Here is a 16,574-nt window from a genome sequence, read left to right as displayed (position 1 = left end):
GTTCAAGATCAGCCTGGGCAACGTGGGGGAAATCCTGTCTCTACAAAAAGAAAATGTATATATATACACACACATACACACAAAAATTAGTCAATGTGGTAGTGCATGCCTGTAGTCCCAGCTACCAGGTGGAAGGATAGCCTGAACCATGACTTTGCCTCCACACTCTAGCCTGGACAACAGAGTGAGACCCTATCTCAAATAAATAAATATACAAACAAACAAACAGATGAGTTGATCACATCGTCTCTGCTTAAAAACCCTGTGCCATCTTTGGTACTTGCAATCTGAATTCCTTTGGAAGTGGATGCAATCTGAACTGCTTCTGAAACTGTGAGAGGCTTTTTCTGACCTTCCTTCTCCTGCCCAGGGTGGAACCTACCACTGTGTCCTCAATCTGACCCTTACCTTATTTGTCTTGTTAGAAAAATACGTTTAAATATAGAGAAGAATTGGGTGCTCTCATCTTGGACTCAATCCAAGGAAGTTTAATTACAGAAGAGGCAAAGCAGCACAGTATAGCAGGGGGAAATGCCCAAGGCAAAACTGGACTTGGGGGGTAACAGTACAAACGCTAGCAATTGCAGCTAATGTTTCTCAAGCACTTTCTCTTGCAAGGCACCATGCTAAATGCTTTGTACCAAATATCTCATTTAATCCTCACAACTAAAATAGTAATATCCCCAAACCACCCAACCAGCAAGCAGAGGAGACACTGAAAACAGGCAGTACGTTTCCAGGATCCAGCTGTGAACCCCAGTTGAAAACTGCTTCCCTCTTCAAGGACAGGTTCTGTTAGCAGCCCTGATACAGAATGGTGGTTTGACCCTGGTAGACTGCTCACTTAATCCTTATGCATCTTCATTTTCTCACCTGCAAAATGAGGCAGGTGACCCACAGAAACTCCCAGGGCATTCTCTCCTAAAAGGCTGTCTTGATGGATGAACTCTACAGTCAGTACAGCAGAGAAATAGTATGACAAATTGTTATTCCTAAAGTTCACATTGGAATCCATTAGAAAATACGCTAAATATTTCTAATCCCTAAAACAAAACTTGGGAAAACATCTAGCATGTCCACGGATTAGTAAATTTCTATATAAATGCTTAAAAAATAGGAACCATATATAGTAAAATGAAGACAACTGTGATCTACTGATTAATTACATGTAAAAGGCACTGAGTAGCAGTTGCAATCAATATGTCTTGTTTCTAAATCCATCATTTTATTAAGTGTCATTATAAAATAAGACTGAGAGGCTTCAATATATTTTTAAAAACTGTTAAAATATTTTATTTCTATTGAAATTACATCTTAATACATAATTATTACATATATTATAATTCCTAAACTTATTCCTCACTATTAATGGACTCAAAATGAATTCAAATGAGAATAGAAATGCGTTTGAAATTAAATACATAAATACTTCACTTTCTAGAATCAATTTTCTCTAAATTTCATTTTTAACTATTTGTAAATTAAATCATATTCTCCTATTAACTTCTAATATAAGTTCAGTGATGACTTAGCTATGTTTGTTATGGCTTTACGATGTCCATAACTTCTAATCTACCTGGTTGTAAATTCCTCTCTATTCCCACTAAAGTCAGCCTCTCTATCAAGTAGGTAAGGTGGGGGAAAAAAATGCATCAGAAAATTCTGCAATTCCTTCTAATTCTTTACTATAATAAACCTAGCTTGTTGAGACTGCACATGTATATATCACACACGCATACAGATATAAACAGACACCACAATACCTAATGTTCCACATTCAGTGTAGGTGGCAGAGATAAATGGCCATTAAAAAACAATCAACTTGATGGTACAGTGGAAAGCATCTTGGTTATTGTTGCTTTTTTTGAGATAAGAGTCTCGCTTCTTATGGTGCGATCTTGGCTCACTGCAACCTCTGCCTCCTGCATTCAAGCAATTCTCCTGCCTCAGTCTCCCTAGTAGCTGGGATTACAGGCATGTGCCACCATGCCTGGCTAATTTTTGTATTTTTAGTAGAGACAGGGTTTCACCCTGTTGGCCATGCTGGTCTCAAACTACTGACCTCAAGTGATCCACAGGCCTCAGCCTCCTGAAGTGCTGGGATTACAGGAATGAGCCACCGCGCCCGGCCGCGTCTTGGTTTTAAAGTGAAACAGATGAGGGTGTAAGTCTTTGTTTTCCCCTGTATTTACTGTGTGGCTTTCCTATGTAAGCTTGTTTCCTCACCTGAAAATGGCTTTAGTATTGAACCAAAACAGCAAAGATGGAAGGAAACACAGTCTTTGGCCATTAATGGTGAATTGTGTTCTATGGTTTCTTAACAATAGAGAATTACTTAAAATAAGCTTAGCAAAACATCTTTAATACTAGTTAGTAGATATCAGGAAAAAAAAAAAAACTCGAGTAAAAAGATAATTGCTGAAATGTAATTTCACCTTTTATATACCTCTCAAGAGCCAGAAATATTTTATCCTTTAAAGTTTATTCTTTAGTTATAGATTGTCTTTAAACTGCAAGTTATTAAAATATGCTTTAAATAACGATTTCACATGCAAAGAAATTAAGTGTGAAAGAAACTCAGTGAACGGTACCTTTGTAAAATTTCATCTGTGTAAAATTTCTAGAAGGGCTTTCAAGCTGTACCAGCATTTTCTGTGGGTGCCACCAAGTGGCCTACTCAGTGCTGAATGAAGAACCAAGCACACTTACGGTACTGGACATAATACAGGTGTGCCTCTCCTTAAGAAGCACCTTCCTCTATAGAGCCTGAGCAAACAGGATGTTGGGGAAATCTGTTTGCCTCACTATGATCTTGAGCATACAAATGTTTTAAAATAGCTGGTGCTCCTGGCATGTAGAAAATATGACTCAAATTGCAAATCGCTTCTAGAGAATTTATCCAAGAGAACATCCACTCCCTGCAGACTATCATGGGAGGGCAGTCCTTGCCCAAAGTGAAATTTATTGGAACTTCCACAGTGGGCAGTGCTGCTTTGGTTTCTGGCAGTAAAAGAAGAAGGGTTAAGCTCCTGACCTCATTCCATTTTGGTGATTAAATGAGTGCACCACACAATAGATTGGCAGGATTAGCAGTATGAAATTAGGTAAAAATTAGGCACTATAACATAATTCCCCACTTAAGAATCCTTTGAGGGTAAATAATCCTATCAGGTAATATGTGAGCATCCATACATAGCTCCTTGGGACATTCTGAAATGTGTGAGGTTGTGGAGATGACGCACGTTTCAAGAAGAACTATGTGCTGTAGGTTAAAATACGTACGTGTATCCATTGACAGGGTATACCTCATTTACCAGTGACAACACTCATAATGACATTTGTAAGCACACATCCTTGAGTATGGACATATACCTTTCCTTACCGGAGCAGCATTTACAGACGCTAATTTAAGTAAACTCCCAGGGTTGTGGAAGCAGCCCATTTGGGCAGCAATTCAGTCAAGACAGCAACTGACATTTAGTAACCATTTTAGCCTGCATATCAAGCTTTGTTGCGTTACATGGGAAAGGTCTGGCTTTGGGTCATCTGATTAATCCATTTGTATTCCATAGGTCTCGATGTTATCAGCTGATATAGTAACCAACACATGTCAGTCAGTGTGTGCCTCTCAGAAACATATATCCCCCCTACACCTAACAGCAGGGGCGTTCATGTGTTTTGTGGGTGCGCCTTCCTCCACTGCCGTCCCAGTTTTCCTCTTGGATGCCTGGTGGTGTCCTGCACAGCCTCTCTTGCAGTTTAATCAAAGAAAACGATAATGACGCTAGCAGGACTCTAATTTTGAAAAGACATTAGCCAAGCCAGAGTCATTTCATTACTCTGCACTTCAGAGGCCGACTAAGAACGGGAGGGATCCTAAGTAATGTTTCTTCTTCCAAAAGGAACAGCAAAACCTGCCTAGGTGATAGGAAAATCTGCCTGCCCAAGCAGGTGTGCGTGTCAGGCATGGAGATGAGCTTCAGGCCGGCCAGTAGCTAAGGCTTTCAATGTAAAATCTGCTGCCTAAAACTTTTCCATGACCTCCAGCGGCCCTGCAGAGCCTGTTCGGTGAGCTGCTCAGGAACCGCCTGGAGGCTCGCGCGAATGCACAGCCACACAGGGGCGTCCACAGCTGCAGAGGCTTCTGCCTCGTCCGCGCCAGCTGTCCCTCGCTCTGGGCTCCTCCTGCCCAGAGTCGCTAGCAGCCCGGCACCCCTTCACTGCCCTGTTTCAGATTAGACTGCGGGAGCTCTGGCTCGCACACGCCCAGGCTCACCTGGAAGATGCCGCTGCGCGCCCCCTCCCCCACCTCTCCACATGTTGGCCTTTGGGCATCATTCCAGCGGGGACCAGCAGCGGCACTCCAAAAATCACAGCCATGTTTTACTCTAAACAGGCATCATTCAACAACTCCACAAGTCTCTAGGGCTCTGGGCGCTGCCGCCAAACCGCCTCTCCAAACTGATGCCACCCGAAGAAAGCCCATGTCCGTAACGCAGCCCAGCAAACCCCGTATCCCATCATAATACGAGGACGGGGCAACAGTTCAGAAGCCCATGGAAGGAAAAAGCAGGAGTCAGCTCTTTTACCACCGACAAATCGCCTAAGCCTCGGCTTCCAAATGAAAATCCCAGACTTGCTCTTTTAACTGTTTCAAAACCCTCATTTTGGGGACCATATACATCAATGGGATGTACAGGGTTGCGAGCCCGGGTTGGGCTGTGGGTGTCATTCTGCAAAGTGCTCGGCGGGCGGGTGTCATGTCTGGGTGGAGTGCGGATGTCCCCGCAGTTCTCCAGGCGACAGACGCCGACGGTGCCCCCAAACTGAGACAGCCCGAACCACCTCCCCGCCTCCCGCGCTCGCCGCTGCCGCCCCGACGGGCCCCGGCACTCACCGTCCCGGGCGTCCTCCCCCCGACTGCAGTTGCTGCAAATGTGTTTGATCTCCTTGCCTAGTTGACAGTGGATCACAAAGGACACGTTGTTGTTGTTGTTGGGGGCGGGCTCCTTCAGGGGCTTCATCCTCAGCAAATAAAAAGCTTTCTTTTTTGGTTTCTCGGCGCTCGCGCCTGGCACCGCGCCCTCCCTGCAGCGCGGCGAGCGGAGCGCAAACCTCCCCGGCTTCGCTGCGCGCGTGGGCTCCGCCATCCGGTCCCCGGGCGCCCGGGGCCGGGCGCTGCTCCGGCCCCCGCGCGCTGCCACTCGCGCCCCTCGGCCTCGCCAGCATGCCCCCGCCCCGCCCGCGCCGGTCGCTCTACATAAGCACCGCCGCGGCGGGGCGGGTCGGGGAGGGCGCCGAAAGGGTCTTGACCTCGCCGACCTCGCTGCCCGAGCCAATCCGGATCCCGAGGCCGGAGGCGGTGGCACGCAGGGCGCTCCTCGATTCTACCTGAGACGCTCCACTCCCACCTCTCTTGGGGTCTCACGTGCACATCCTCCTCTGGAGGCCCCACCCCTCCGGAAATCTCAGCACCAGCTACTGAGAGCCTGCCGGGTTTGCAGCTACCTTCACTCTCAAGAGCTCCAGGGCGGAACGCCAACCCCCTCCCCCTTTTCTTCACGCCTAAAGCTGCCGAATGAAAGCAAAATGTTTCACACGGAAAGCGCTGCGCTGGGAGCCCTCGGGTGCAAGCGCCCCTCCAGGGCCACAGCAAATTACCCTCTCCAGCGGGTCCAACCCATAGCCCTTGACTTTCACTGGAGCAGACAACCTGTTACAACATAATTGATGTTTTCACCTCCCATAGAAATTCTCCGACCCGAAGGAGATTGTTTAACGCCAGGGTCATTAAAAAGGAAAATAAAATGCTGATTTTATCAAGACTCAGAAACAACAATTTGCGACTTTGGGACTGTCAGCTAATTTGGTCAAATCACTCTCCAGCTGTTTTAGCACAGTAACTAAGGCTTAGCAAAGCAAGGGACATCTACCAGGCTTTCCAAAGGGAGAACAGGGTCTTTTCTTTAAAAAACAAACAAACAAAAAATTGTTTTTAGAGATCGGCTGTCACTCTGTCGCCTAGGCTAGAGTGCTGTGGCACAATGACAATTCGCTGCAGCCTCGAACTCCCGGGCTCAAGCGATCCTCCTGCCTCAGTTTCCTGAGTAGCTGGCATTGCAGGGAGAACAGTGCCTTTAACGAACCATGCAGAACAAATCAAAGCTCAATAACTTGTAAATATTATTCTTCAGCCACGGATGTGCCTTATTAAAATCATGCTATTTCTAATAAACCACCAATTCACACAACAATCCCGACTCAGATATCGCCAATCCTATATCACCTTTTAGAGAACTAAGGCTTAGAGAAGGCCTAGATCACAATCACCTTGTGTGCTTATATTAAAAACAGAGATTACAGAGCCCTAAATCCTGATATTCTGATTTAGTAGGTCAGTGCAGGGTCCAGGAATCTGTACCTTTAACGAGCTCCCCAGGTGACTTTGATGCAAAGCATAAATGGAGAAACAGGTGTTTACAGCCAGGTGTGTCTGCCCCCAAGCCTGTGTTCTTTCTACCCTACTGCATTCACTCTGAGTCACACCCTTGTCCTCTTTTCCAACCTACCAGAATAATGTCAGTTAAAGAATGCACTGTCACTACCAGTTGTTTCTAGGAACTTCCTCAAAGCTAATTTCACAATTCCCTGTCACTGCCTCTTCCACAAAAGGCAGGTCTTTGCTAGTCTCTCCTCCAACCGGGCAAATTCTACACATACAGTTGCCTCACAGGTAACAGGGTCAACGATCCACTGAGGATATTAAATTACTGTATTACAATAAGCTTCTGATCACTCCAATGCTACCACTCTATCATTTCTACTACTTCTCATCTGCAAAATAGTGTGCACAAATCAGCACGATAAGAGCTTCATTTTCATTCTGGAGTTCGGAAAGTCAGTGTCCAGCTGCCATCGCCTCCTCCAGAGGGGGATGGACGTAGAATGCAGGTTTCTGTAATTAGATCTCGATCCCTCTTGGTGCCCATTGAGGGCTTCAGCAACCGCCCCCTTTTACTGGATTACCAGCCAGGCCAACCACAGGTGAATCCACTACGTCTGCTCATGTCAGATTCATGTCACTTGGTCCCTGGCTAATTATAAGCCTCATCTTAGAGGTTACAAAGGACCTGTTTGTTATACTGGTTGAGTGCACCAGGGAATTTACTGCATTGTGTTCTGAGCAAACATTTGTTATTCTCTTTGTAATTCCTTGGGCCCCTCTCCCAAACTATCATCCCTTAACTCCCTTCTGAAAAGAGGAGGTTGTGTATTTACCAGCAAAGTACATGTTTCCTTAAAAGTGTATTTTAAATTGCATGCCTTTTCCGACTTACTCTCTGCCCCACAGGTTAGAACAGTGGACCTGCAGAAACCCCATCTGACCTTATTAAAGCAACTGAGAGTGAAGCAATCTTTTATTCCCTTGCAGAATACTAAGGGGCTCTGTATGTTTCTATCTTAATTGGCCATCAGGCATTGTGATTGTGTCATACAAAAAAACTGACAGAGCCACCAGCTAAGCCTCAAATATTAAGGGATGTGCCCTGGGCTGTAGGGGCCCTTTGTTCAAGTTAAGTGTATAAAAGCCACAAAGTTTACCTGGGAGAGCCATTTCTCTTGTTTGAGGATCCATCTTTCTAAACTGTCCTCCCTGAGTTTGCAGCCTCTGATAGTGCTGTCCAATATAGTATCCACTAGCAACATGTGACTGTTTACATTTAAATGAATTAAAATTCAATAAAATTCAAATCCAGTTCCTCAGCTGCACTAACCACAATCCACATGCTCAATGGCCACACGTGGCTAGTGGCTACTGCATTGGGTAGGGCAGATTGTAGAACACTTCCATCACCATTGAAAGTTGTATGAGACCATGCTGTTCTTAGCAGATGTGTGCCTTTTAGTGTCTCAGATTGAATTCGAGAATGATTAGCTTAAGTTTCAGAAGCTAAGAAGTGCCATCTCTTATTGTTACAACAGAAGGTGTGTGAAGAAGGGCCCAGGATGGAATATAGCTTAGTGTGGGCAGCAGTTTGGAAGGTGGCTGAATCTGACCGCTTCCAGCACCACCTCCTTGCCTCAGCAGGCAGCAGGGCTGATGTGCACACTGTCCCGCATTTCCTCTTGACTCTGCTCTGTACCCTGAATGCCACCTCAGTGAAGAATCACTACTGGTGTCCATTATTATTATTTCCTTGTATCATTTATTTATTTATTTACTTTTTTTTTTTTTAACCAAGATGATCTAAATGAGGATGAGCTCCTGTGATCGCGCTCAGCGTCACTTAGCTGTATGACAGTCTCCTTCCCATCCCTGATTTAGGATACACTTACCTTGCAGATCCCCTTGTGAGACTTGTTTAGTGCTCTAAGACCCCACTACCCAAAATATGACCCCCAGGACCAGCAGATTCCAGGTACCTGCGAGCCTGTTAGAAATGCAGCACTTCAAGCTCTAGCCCAGAATCTGCATTTAAACCATACCTCCGGGTGATTTGGATGCATATTGAGGTTTCAGATGCACCCTCTAGAAATCAGCCTACCAGAGCAATGCATATTTTCATTCCAAAGTAAGTCGTGGATAGGATTCTTGATCTCATGGAACTTGAAACTTAATGGGAAGGGCTGGGTGGGTGGCTCACCTCTGTAATCCCAGCACTTCGGGACACTGTGGCGGGTGGACCTCCTGAGGTCAGGAGTTTGAGACCAGCCTGGCCAACATGGTGAAACCCTGTCTGTACTAAAAATACAAAAAATTAGTGTGGGGCATGGTGACCCACACCTGTAATCCCAGCTACTCAGGAGGCTGAGGCAGGAGAATCGCTTGAACACAGGAGGCAGAGGTTGCAGTGAGCCAAAATCGTGCCACTGCGCTCCAGCCTGGGCAACAAGAGCAAAACTCCGTCTCAAAAAAAAAAAAAAAAAAAAAATTAATCGGAAAGAGGGTGCACTCAATACAAGGGCATATAAGAATAACAGGAGACACCGAGCTGAAAACACGTGCAAATTTGTAACCAGGAGTAGCCACGGAGATCTATGAATTTAACATCGGGGGTGTGGGGTGGGCCATATGTAAAGGGATTTCTGCAGTGATTATTGTGGAAGAAATGGCGTATATGCAGGAGGAGTCCCCTGGGAAAGTTGATCTGAAGCAGTAGGGGGCAGAGGGTGGTAGTGGCGGTGGTGGTAGTGTAGTGAGACTGCAAGCTCGCAGACTAGGAGTTCATGGGGTGGGGAGGTCAAGGATGGGCAGCCATTGGCCTGGCAGGACCTGTTACAGCCAGCAAATTGACTTTTCCAGAAGATCCCACCATTAGGCTGATGTGAGGGCAACTGCAGACCTTGAAATCCCCCAAATCTGAATGTGAGAAGCAGTGTGTGATCTCCTGTGAACTGAGGCTTTGTTCTGCTTTCTACCTGCCTATGCTCCTCCCCATTTTTAATGCCCAGCTATTAGGAGACTTTAAAGAAACCTACAATCAAAATTAAGGGTAGAAAATTTAAAATGCTCACAAAAATGCTTTCACTCTTACGGGAAAAGACACAGCAGAAATACAAAATATTAAGGTCAACACAGGGCAAAGCAATGGAAGTATACTCAAATAGAAATTACTACACATATTTAATGTAAGAAAATATTTTTATAAAAATCTTCTTTTCCTCTCTCAGTATTTTTTCTTTGATTGGAACTCAAACTATTCATTCAATGTCCGCCCTGCTTCTGTGTCTCCTTTCTTGTTCCTCTCCGCCCTGCAGTGGGTTGAATGGTGTCCGCCTCTCTCAGAGATATGTCCCTGTCAAATCCCTGGAATATATGGGTGTGACCTTATTTGGGAAAAGTGTCTTTGCAGGTTTAATTAAGTTAAGGATCTTGAGATGAGGAGATCATCCTAGATTCTCTGCATGGGTCCTAAATCCAGTGATAAGTGCTTTTTATAAAAGGCACACAAAGGAGAGACACACAGACAGAGGAGGAAAACACAATGTGAAGATGGACTTGGAGATGGGAGTGACACCGCTGCCACAGGAATGTCAACAGTCACCAGAAGCTGGAGGAAGGGGAGGAACAGGCTCTCCCCAAGAGCCTCTGGAGGGATCTTGGTCCACCTTGAACTTGAACTTTTGGTCTCCAGAACTGAGTGAGAGAATAAATATCTGTTGTTTTAAGCTGCTAACTTTGGGATAATTTGTTACATCATCCCTAGGAAAAACACACTCCCTAAACATTAACAATATGTGATATTCTTATTATAAGAATAGCATCTATATTTTTCCAGGTTTGCTCTAAATGTGCAGTATGTTAAAATCAGAACTGCAAGCTCATCTACAAAGTGTAGATTAAGAACAAGGTTAAAAAGTACTTCCAAATGGTTCATGGACACAGAATGGTGCAGCACTGCTGCTATGTGTGTGTGTGTGTGTGTGTGTGTGTGTGTATGTGTGTGTGTTGTTGTTGTTTTGGGGGTATTTTTTGGTTTGAGTTTTTTGTTAGTTTTTTGCAGATGCTAGACTGGAAGTATGGAAAGGAATGGAAGAGAAGACTATGATTAAGAGGAGATATAGCTTCCAGGCTGTCTCATATTTGGTGTAATACATTTATATTTTGAGCAAGGAGATGTGATCAGAGCTTGCTGTGAATGGCTAGTGAAAATTCTTTAGGAAATTTAGGGGTGTGTAAGTGGAGGTCATATTCAGGGCCTGAGCACTGGTCCAGCTGTATGAATGGTTTATGGCTGGCATCTGTTCTAATAGACTGAATATTCTTTCTGACTCTTACATGTCTAGTTATTAAACATTTTGAATGTCACTCCTGCATATGATTGACAAGCTTTGATTGCCCCACAAGTAAGGCTTTTCCACCACAGTGTTTTTCTGCCAACTGTGATTTGAAGCCTCAAGCGAAAGATCCTTTGGCTTTAGCTTTTCCCTTATTATCTCTTGATCAAATCTGGCAGACTTTTGGTATAAGCCCCAGGGAGAGGTTAGTGGACAAGGGGTTTACAGAAACAATTCTGTAAAACAATCTAGTTGAAATATCTAAATGTGTGAGCAGTTTTTTTGTGTTAAGTGGGGTTTTGTTTTTTATTTTTTATTTGTTTATTTTAGATGAGGGTTGTTTCCCTAAAACTTTGAATGGAAAGTAGTTTTACTTCTAGGTTTATGATAATTATGCTTACTAAGGGGATTGCTCTGTGAAAATTATCCTGTGAACACTTAGCATATAGCAACATGATGAGAAGGAAGATTGGAATCATTTTAGATAAAACAGGTGGAGAAAGAGGTGATTGAGGGAGAACTACCTAGAATATGATTCCTGTAGTTCTTTGATTGAAACATTACTTTGGAAGACTCCTTTCTCTTTCCGCATTACCACTGAAGAGAAGAGGGCTGGGGTAGACTAGCTCTTAAGTTCAAAAAAAAAAAAAAAAAAAGGATCTTCTCCAAAATAGGCCATGTTCTCAGAGTGAATATCATTGTTGTGGCCATGACAGAAAGAAGATCAGGTATGGTGGAAATTTTTCTGCAAAGTCTTGTAACATCAAGCATCTTTAAAGCCTATATTACTAATATCCAAGGAAGACTCTTATTCTAAGTTAATAAATTTAGGATCAGGTATTGCTGCTCATGTCTGGGGATAAATAGGAGAGAGATTAGGTAGAGGCTGAAAATTATCAGAGATTAGTGAGACTTCTAGTTGTTCTAAAGTATTCAGTTTCTTTACATTTTGCTCCCAACTATAAATCCCATTCTAAATGAGATTTATAGATGGATAAACACAGCCTTATGTTTTCTTCTTGAAATCGTTCTTCTTTTTGGCAGATTTAGACACTTCTAGATATTTGTCTTATAGTCATAAAAGTACCAGAATATAAAGGTGGTATTAAGTGTGTTTATATTACAATAAAATAAAATAAAGCAGCTGGGAAGTCCAGCAATAACGGAATGACTTCATAAATTGTGGTATATTTATAGCATGATGCCACTAAAAAGAATGAGTTAGACCTAAATAAGTGGACCTGGAAGAATTTCCACAATATGTTGTTAAATGAGAAAATTAAAGTTCACAAAACTGACTATAATATGATCTCATTTTTGTGAAACAGATATTGTAGACATTACTAGTGCCCTCCAAATATTTCTGACTTGCTGTCTTCAGGCACATGGTAGGATTGCAGTTGGCACAGCCAGAACCCTTTGTGAGTGGGGCCATTCCAACCTTTAAATGATAGCTGAAGTTCAAGATAGCAGCTACTGCTTCCCTTTGGGTTCTGAAGTGAGGCAGTGATGAGCTCAGATTACCTAATGACCCACAACAGTCCTGTAGTATGAGACACAAACTTGTGTTGTGTCACGCTGCTGAAATTTAGGAGCTGTTTTCACTGCAGTACAATCTAGCCTATCAAGACTAATAAAACAATGAGAAGTGTGTATGTGTGTGTATCATATATCACCTTCTTTAATATAAGTTGTGTATATATCATCTTATTTAATATAACGTGTGTATGTATCACCTTATTTAAACATTATACCAATATCACAAGATGGAAGTAGTATTTCCACTTTTTACACTTCACAAAACAGAAGTTCAATGAGATTAAATGAATTTCCCAGGTCACACAATTAGCATTTGGCCAAGTAGAACTCTGAGTCAAAATGAGTTTACAGCAAAGCTCACCTTTCTGTCTCTAAACATTCCTCTGACATTGAGAAAGCGGCTAGGTAGTTTTTCTTCAGAGGACCCTCAGCACTATTTTAGGAGAGAGCATATGGCATCATAAAACACAACCAAGAAAGGTTATCAGACTACAGGCACAGGACATAGAAACCTTGGCTGCCATGCCGAGCATCGCTGCTGGTGGTAAATAGAACAGGGATAAAAATAGGATGCATAGGTTCTTATCTATCATCTGTATTGGCAGATCCCTGCTCTTTTAATCTTTAAAACAGACTGCAGTTGTGTACTGGCTGATGTGATCCTTTTAGGGCTGGGATTGTATCTACATTGTAGTGAATCCCTCAGGGCTGTTTAACAAAAGCTCACCATCAGCTAATGATAATTGGCCTTTAGGACAGAATCCCGATTGTTTATACTGAGCAGGTGCTGGAACAAGGTAATAGGATAATGTAACATTGGCGAGAAATGGAGGGTGGAGTGGCCCTTTTTCCAATTGTGAGAACTTTAGTTACACATGCAACATAATGGTGGGGGGTGGGGTGGGGCAGGGAGTTGTAGGTAGCCAGCTCTGGGAAGATTTAAAGTGGATGTCACTGGTGTATTCAAGTGAGATGTGCAATTTATTTCTTCCATGGAACATATGATGTCTAATTCACCGAGTAAAACAATGGAATATGCTCTAAGACTTGTGAAGTGAATGATCAAAGGAACATCTCTAGTTCTAACAAGGCAGGTTGTATCTTGATTCCACACTCCAGGGTCCTGTGATCCCTGAGCTTCCCAAACAATTTTTTACAGTACAGAAGCCATGCTGAAGAGAAAAGATATTTATATTTATACATTATATGTCAATAGAGCTTTTCCTCCATGATACATATTATATCCACACAAATTAATATAACAGTTTGTAGCCATTTTACATGTAAGAGCAATGTTGCCTGCAAGAATCAAGGGTAAGTCAAAAGCTAAGAGGAGTCTAAAGAGAGCTCATATAAAGGGAGCTTAAGGGTAGGAGAGCAATACATGCATGTTGTATGTATGTTGTAGAGATGCACGTGGATATATATGGAGAGATATATACTCTTATGTATAGAGACATTATATGTATATACTCTATATACTCCATACTCCATAGAGATATAGTCTAAGTTCAAGATCAGCCTAGGCAACAGTGAGACCCGGTCTAAAAAAAATAAAAATAAAAAGAGACACACAAAGAGATATTTTAAAAACCCATTCGGGTTCACAACAATGAGTTTGCAGGGAAAGAAAGACCACCAGCGGGAAGAAGGGGAAGGATGTAAATGATGTATCATTTAGTGAGCTTCTGGTGTATCTGAGAAACTACTGGGCTTTTTATTAATAAAAAATTTAAAGATATTCATTTGTAAAATATATTTAAAGAATAAGAAATATACTAAATATATATTACAAACAAATGGTATGTAGTATTTTATATTTTACATAGATTTTATATTTTTAACTGCAAATTTTATCACTTAATGTTCACAATGGTTACAAGGTTTGAGGTATTTCCCTTATAAGGAAAAAGCTGGTGAGAGGAAGTTGTGCAAAGCTATATTGCACAGATGTGCAAAGCCCAAATCTGAAGTGAATGCAGACCAGACATATCCACTCTCCACCATATCATGCTGCTGTCCAGAACTTTGCACATAAGAAAGAGGCAAGGGGAGGGAGAGTATTAGGACAAATACCTAATGCATATGGGGCTTAAAACCTAGATGAGAGGTTGATAGGTGCAGCAAACCACCATTGCACATGTATACCTATGTAACAAACCTTCACGTAAAATAAAATAAAAAAAGAGGCTATATTGACAAAGGACTAATATTCGGAATCTACAAGGAACTCAAATAACTCAACAATAACAACAACAAAAAGCAAATAAACCCATTAAAAATTGGGCAAATGACACAAACAGACATTTTGCAAAAGAAAACATACAAAGGGACAACAAACATATGAAAAATGTTCAACATCACTAATCAGAGAAATGCCTACTAAAATCACAATGAGATACCATCTCACACCTGTCAGAATGGCTATTATTAATACTAAAAAATAAAAAAAAAATTAACAGATGTTGGTGAGGATGTAGAGAAAAGGGAGTACTTATACACTGTTGATGGGAATGTCAATTAATACAACCTCTGTGGAAAACAGATGGAGATGTTGTAAAGAACTAAAAATAGATCTACCATTCAATCCAGCAATCCTACTACTGGGTATATACACAAAGGAAAATAAATCATTATATTAAACAGATACCTGCACCCATATGTTTATCACAGCACTATTCACAATAGCAAAGATATGGAATCAACCTATATGTTCATCAACAGATGACTGGATAAAGAAAATGTGATAATGTGATATATATATACACACACACCCACACACACACACACACACAAAGGAATACTACTGAGCCATAACAAAAGAATAAAATTATGTCTTTTGCAGCAACCTGGATGGAACTGCAGGCCATTATCTTAAGTCAAATAACTCAGAGACAGAAAGTCAAATACCACATGTTCTCACTTATAAGTCGGGAGCTCAACAGTGGTTACCAATGGACATGGACATAGAGAGTGGAATAATAGACACTGAAGACTCAGAAGGGTGGGAGGATGTGGGAGTGAGAAATGAGAAGTTATTTGGTGGGTACAATGTGCTTTTAGGGTGATGGCTACACTCAAAGTCCAGGCTTCACTTCTCCATAATATATCCATGTAATAAAAAATGACACTTGCGCTTCCTAAATCTATTAAAAATTTTTTAAAAGAAGCAATAATGAATGAAAAATATCTTTCCAAGGCACCCTAGAAAAAAAATTCCTGGAAGACTTCCTAAAGATGAAGGGTCCATCTATCCATCTACTTATTTATACTGGGAGTAAATCTATCTTGTCAGTTTATAGATTATTTTTAAAGTACTGAAACAAATACTCTTTCTATCTCAAATCTTGTAATTTATTTTTAAAAGCATTTTAAAACATGCTATTTTTCTTGGCAGTCAGCAGGTTGAAAAACAGAATTATTAAATTTTGACAAAAGAATCAATCCTTAGAGAAAGTCTGAGTTATGATAAAAAATAGATAATAAATCAACATATATTTATATTTTACCAAATCTAATGCATAGAAACAGTTTATAGGAATCTTGCAAAAATTTTAACTATGTGAAGTCCTTCTTTCAGTTTCTCTTTTTTTAGTTCCCTTTCTCTTTCTTTTCCCAAATTGGCAATATGTCAGGGATACCTGAGGTCTCAGGTTAAAATCCTCTGATCTCATGAGATAAACCTTCAAATCTGTCCATTTCTTAAAGGCAAAGAAGCCCTATCATTTCCACTTAACTAAATCCTAATCTAAAATTTACCTTAAAAATGAAACACACTTGTTTTGCATGCAAGGTAAATGTATAGGCACTGCTCCATTACCTAAACCTGATGCTCAAAAGTTTAAATTCTCAGACATACTTCAGGGCATTAATGCATATGACTTACCAGCATAACTCCTCAAGCTTTTCTGTTAATACATTCATGAGCCCACAGAGGGCATATTATCATGTTTGCATATTCAGATCAGCTAATTTTTCTTAAATGGTGCATATTAAGACAACTGGGAACTGTTTAGAACATTTTATACACAGTTTGGGAACTATTACCCATCATTATATGCATTTAGAGTTGACTCTCCAGGCAGGCATTGGTACAGACAAGTTTGGTTTTTGACAGGTGCACATGATCAACCAATAGGTCACACTGCTTCGATCTTATCTATATTTTCCAACAGAGAAAGAGTTTAGCCTTTTCCTTATGCTGCTTTTAAGCCTGAGGGTAATACAGAAGACACATGATAATCACAGGAAATGCT

The 16,574-nt window shown here is 41.7% G+C and overlaps 1 protein-coding gene across 10 annotated transcripts in view; it reads right to left on the bottom strand.

The window, feature by feature from the left end:
• Nucleotides 1-16,574, bottom strand: part of PHACTR1 (phosphatase and actin regulator 1) — a 575,876-nt gene that overhangs the window by 269,552 nt on the left and 289,750 nt on the right. The window contains exon 1 of one of the 10 annotated variants that reach the window (XM_025382674.1): nucleotides 4,898-5,375. The exons of 8 other annotated variants lie outside the window; for them this stretch is intronic. In XM_025382674.1, coding sequence (XP_025238459.1) covers nucleotides 4,898-5,150 — 253 coding nt within the window. In that variant the 5' untranslated portion in view covers nucleotides 5,151-5,375. Of the gene's footprint in view, nucleotides 1-4,897; nucleotides 5,376-16,574 lie in introns of those variants that run through there. One more of the 10 variants, XM_025382673.1, reaches the window with a different exon arrangement.

The sequence above is a fragment of the Theropithecus gelada genome, chromosome 4 (assembly GCF_003255815.1).
Source record: "Theropithecus gelada isolate Dixy chromosome 4, Tgel_1.0, whole genome shotgun sequence".
In the NCBI taxonomy this organism is placed as follows: domain Eukaryota; kingdom Metazoa; phylum Chordata; class Mammalia; order Primates; family Cercopithecidae; genus Theropithecus; species Theropithecus gelada.
Note: the sequence above shows the minus strand (reverse complement) of the source record. Positions and strands in the feature narration are given on the sequence as shown.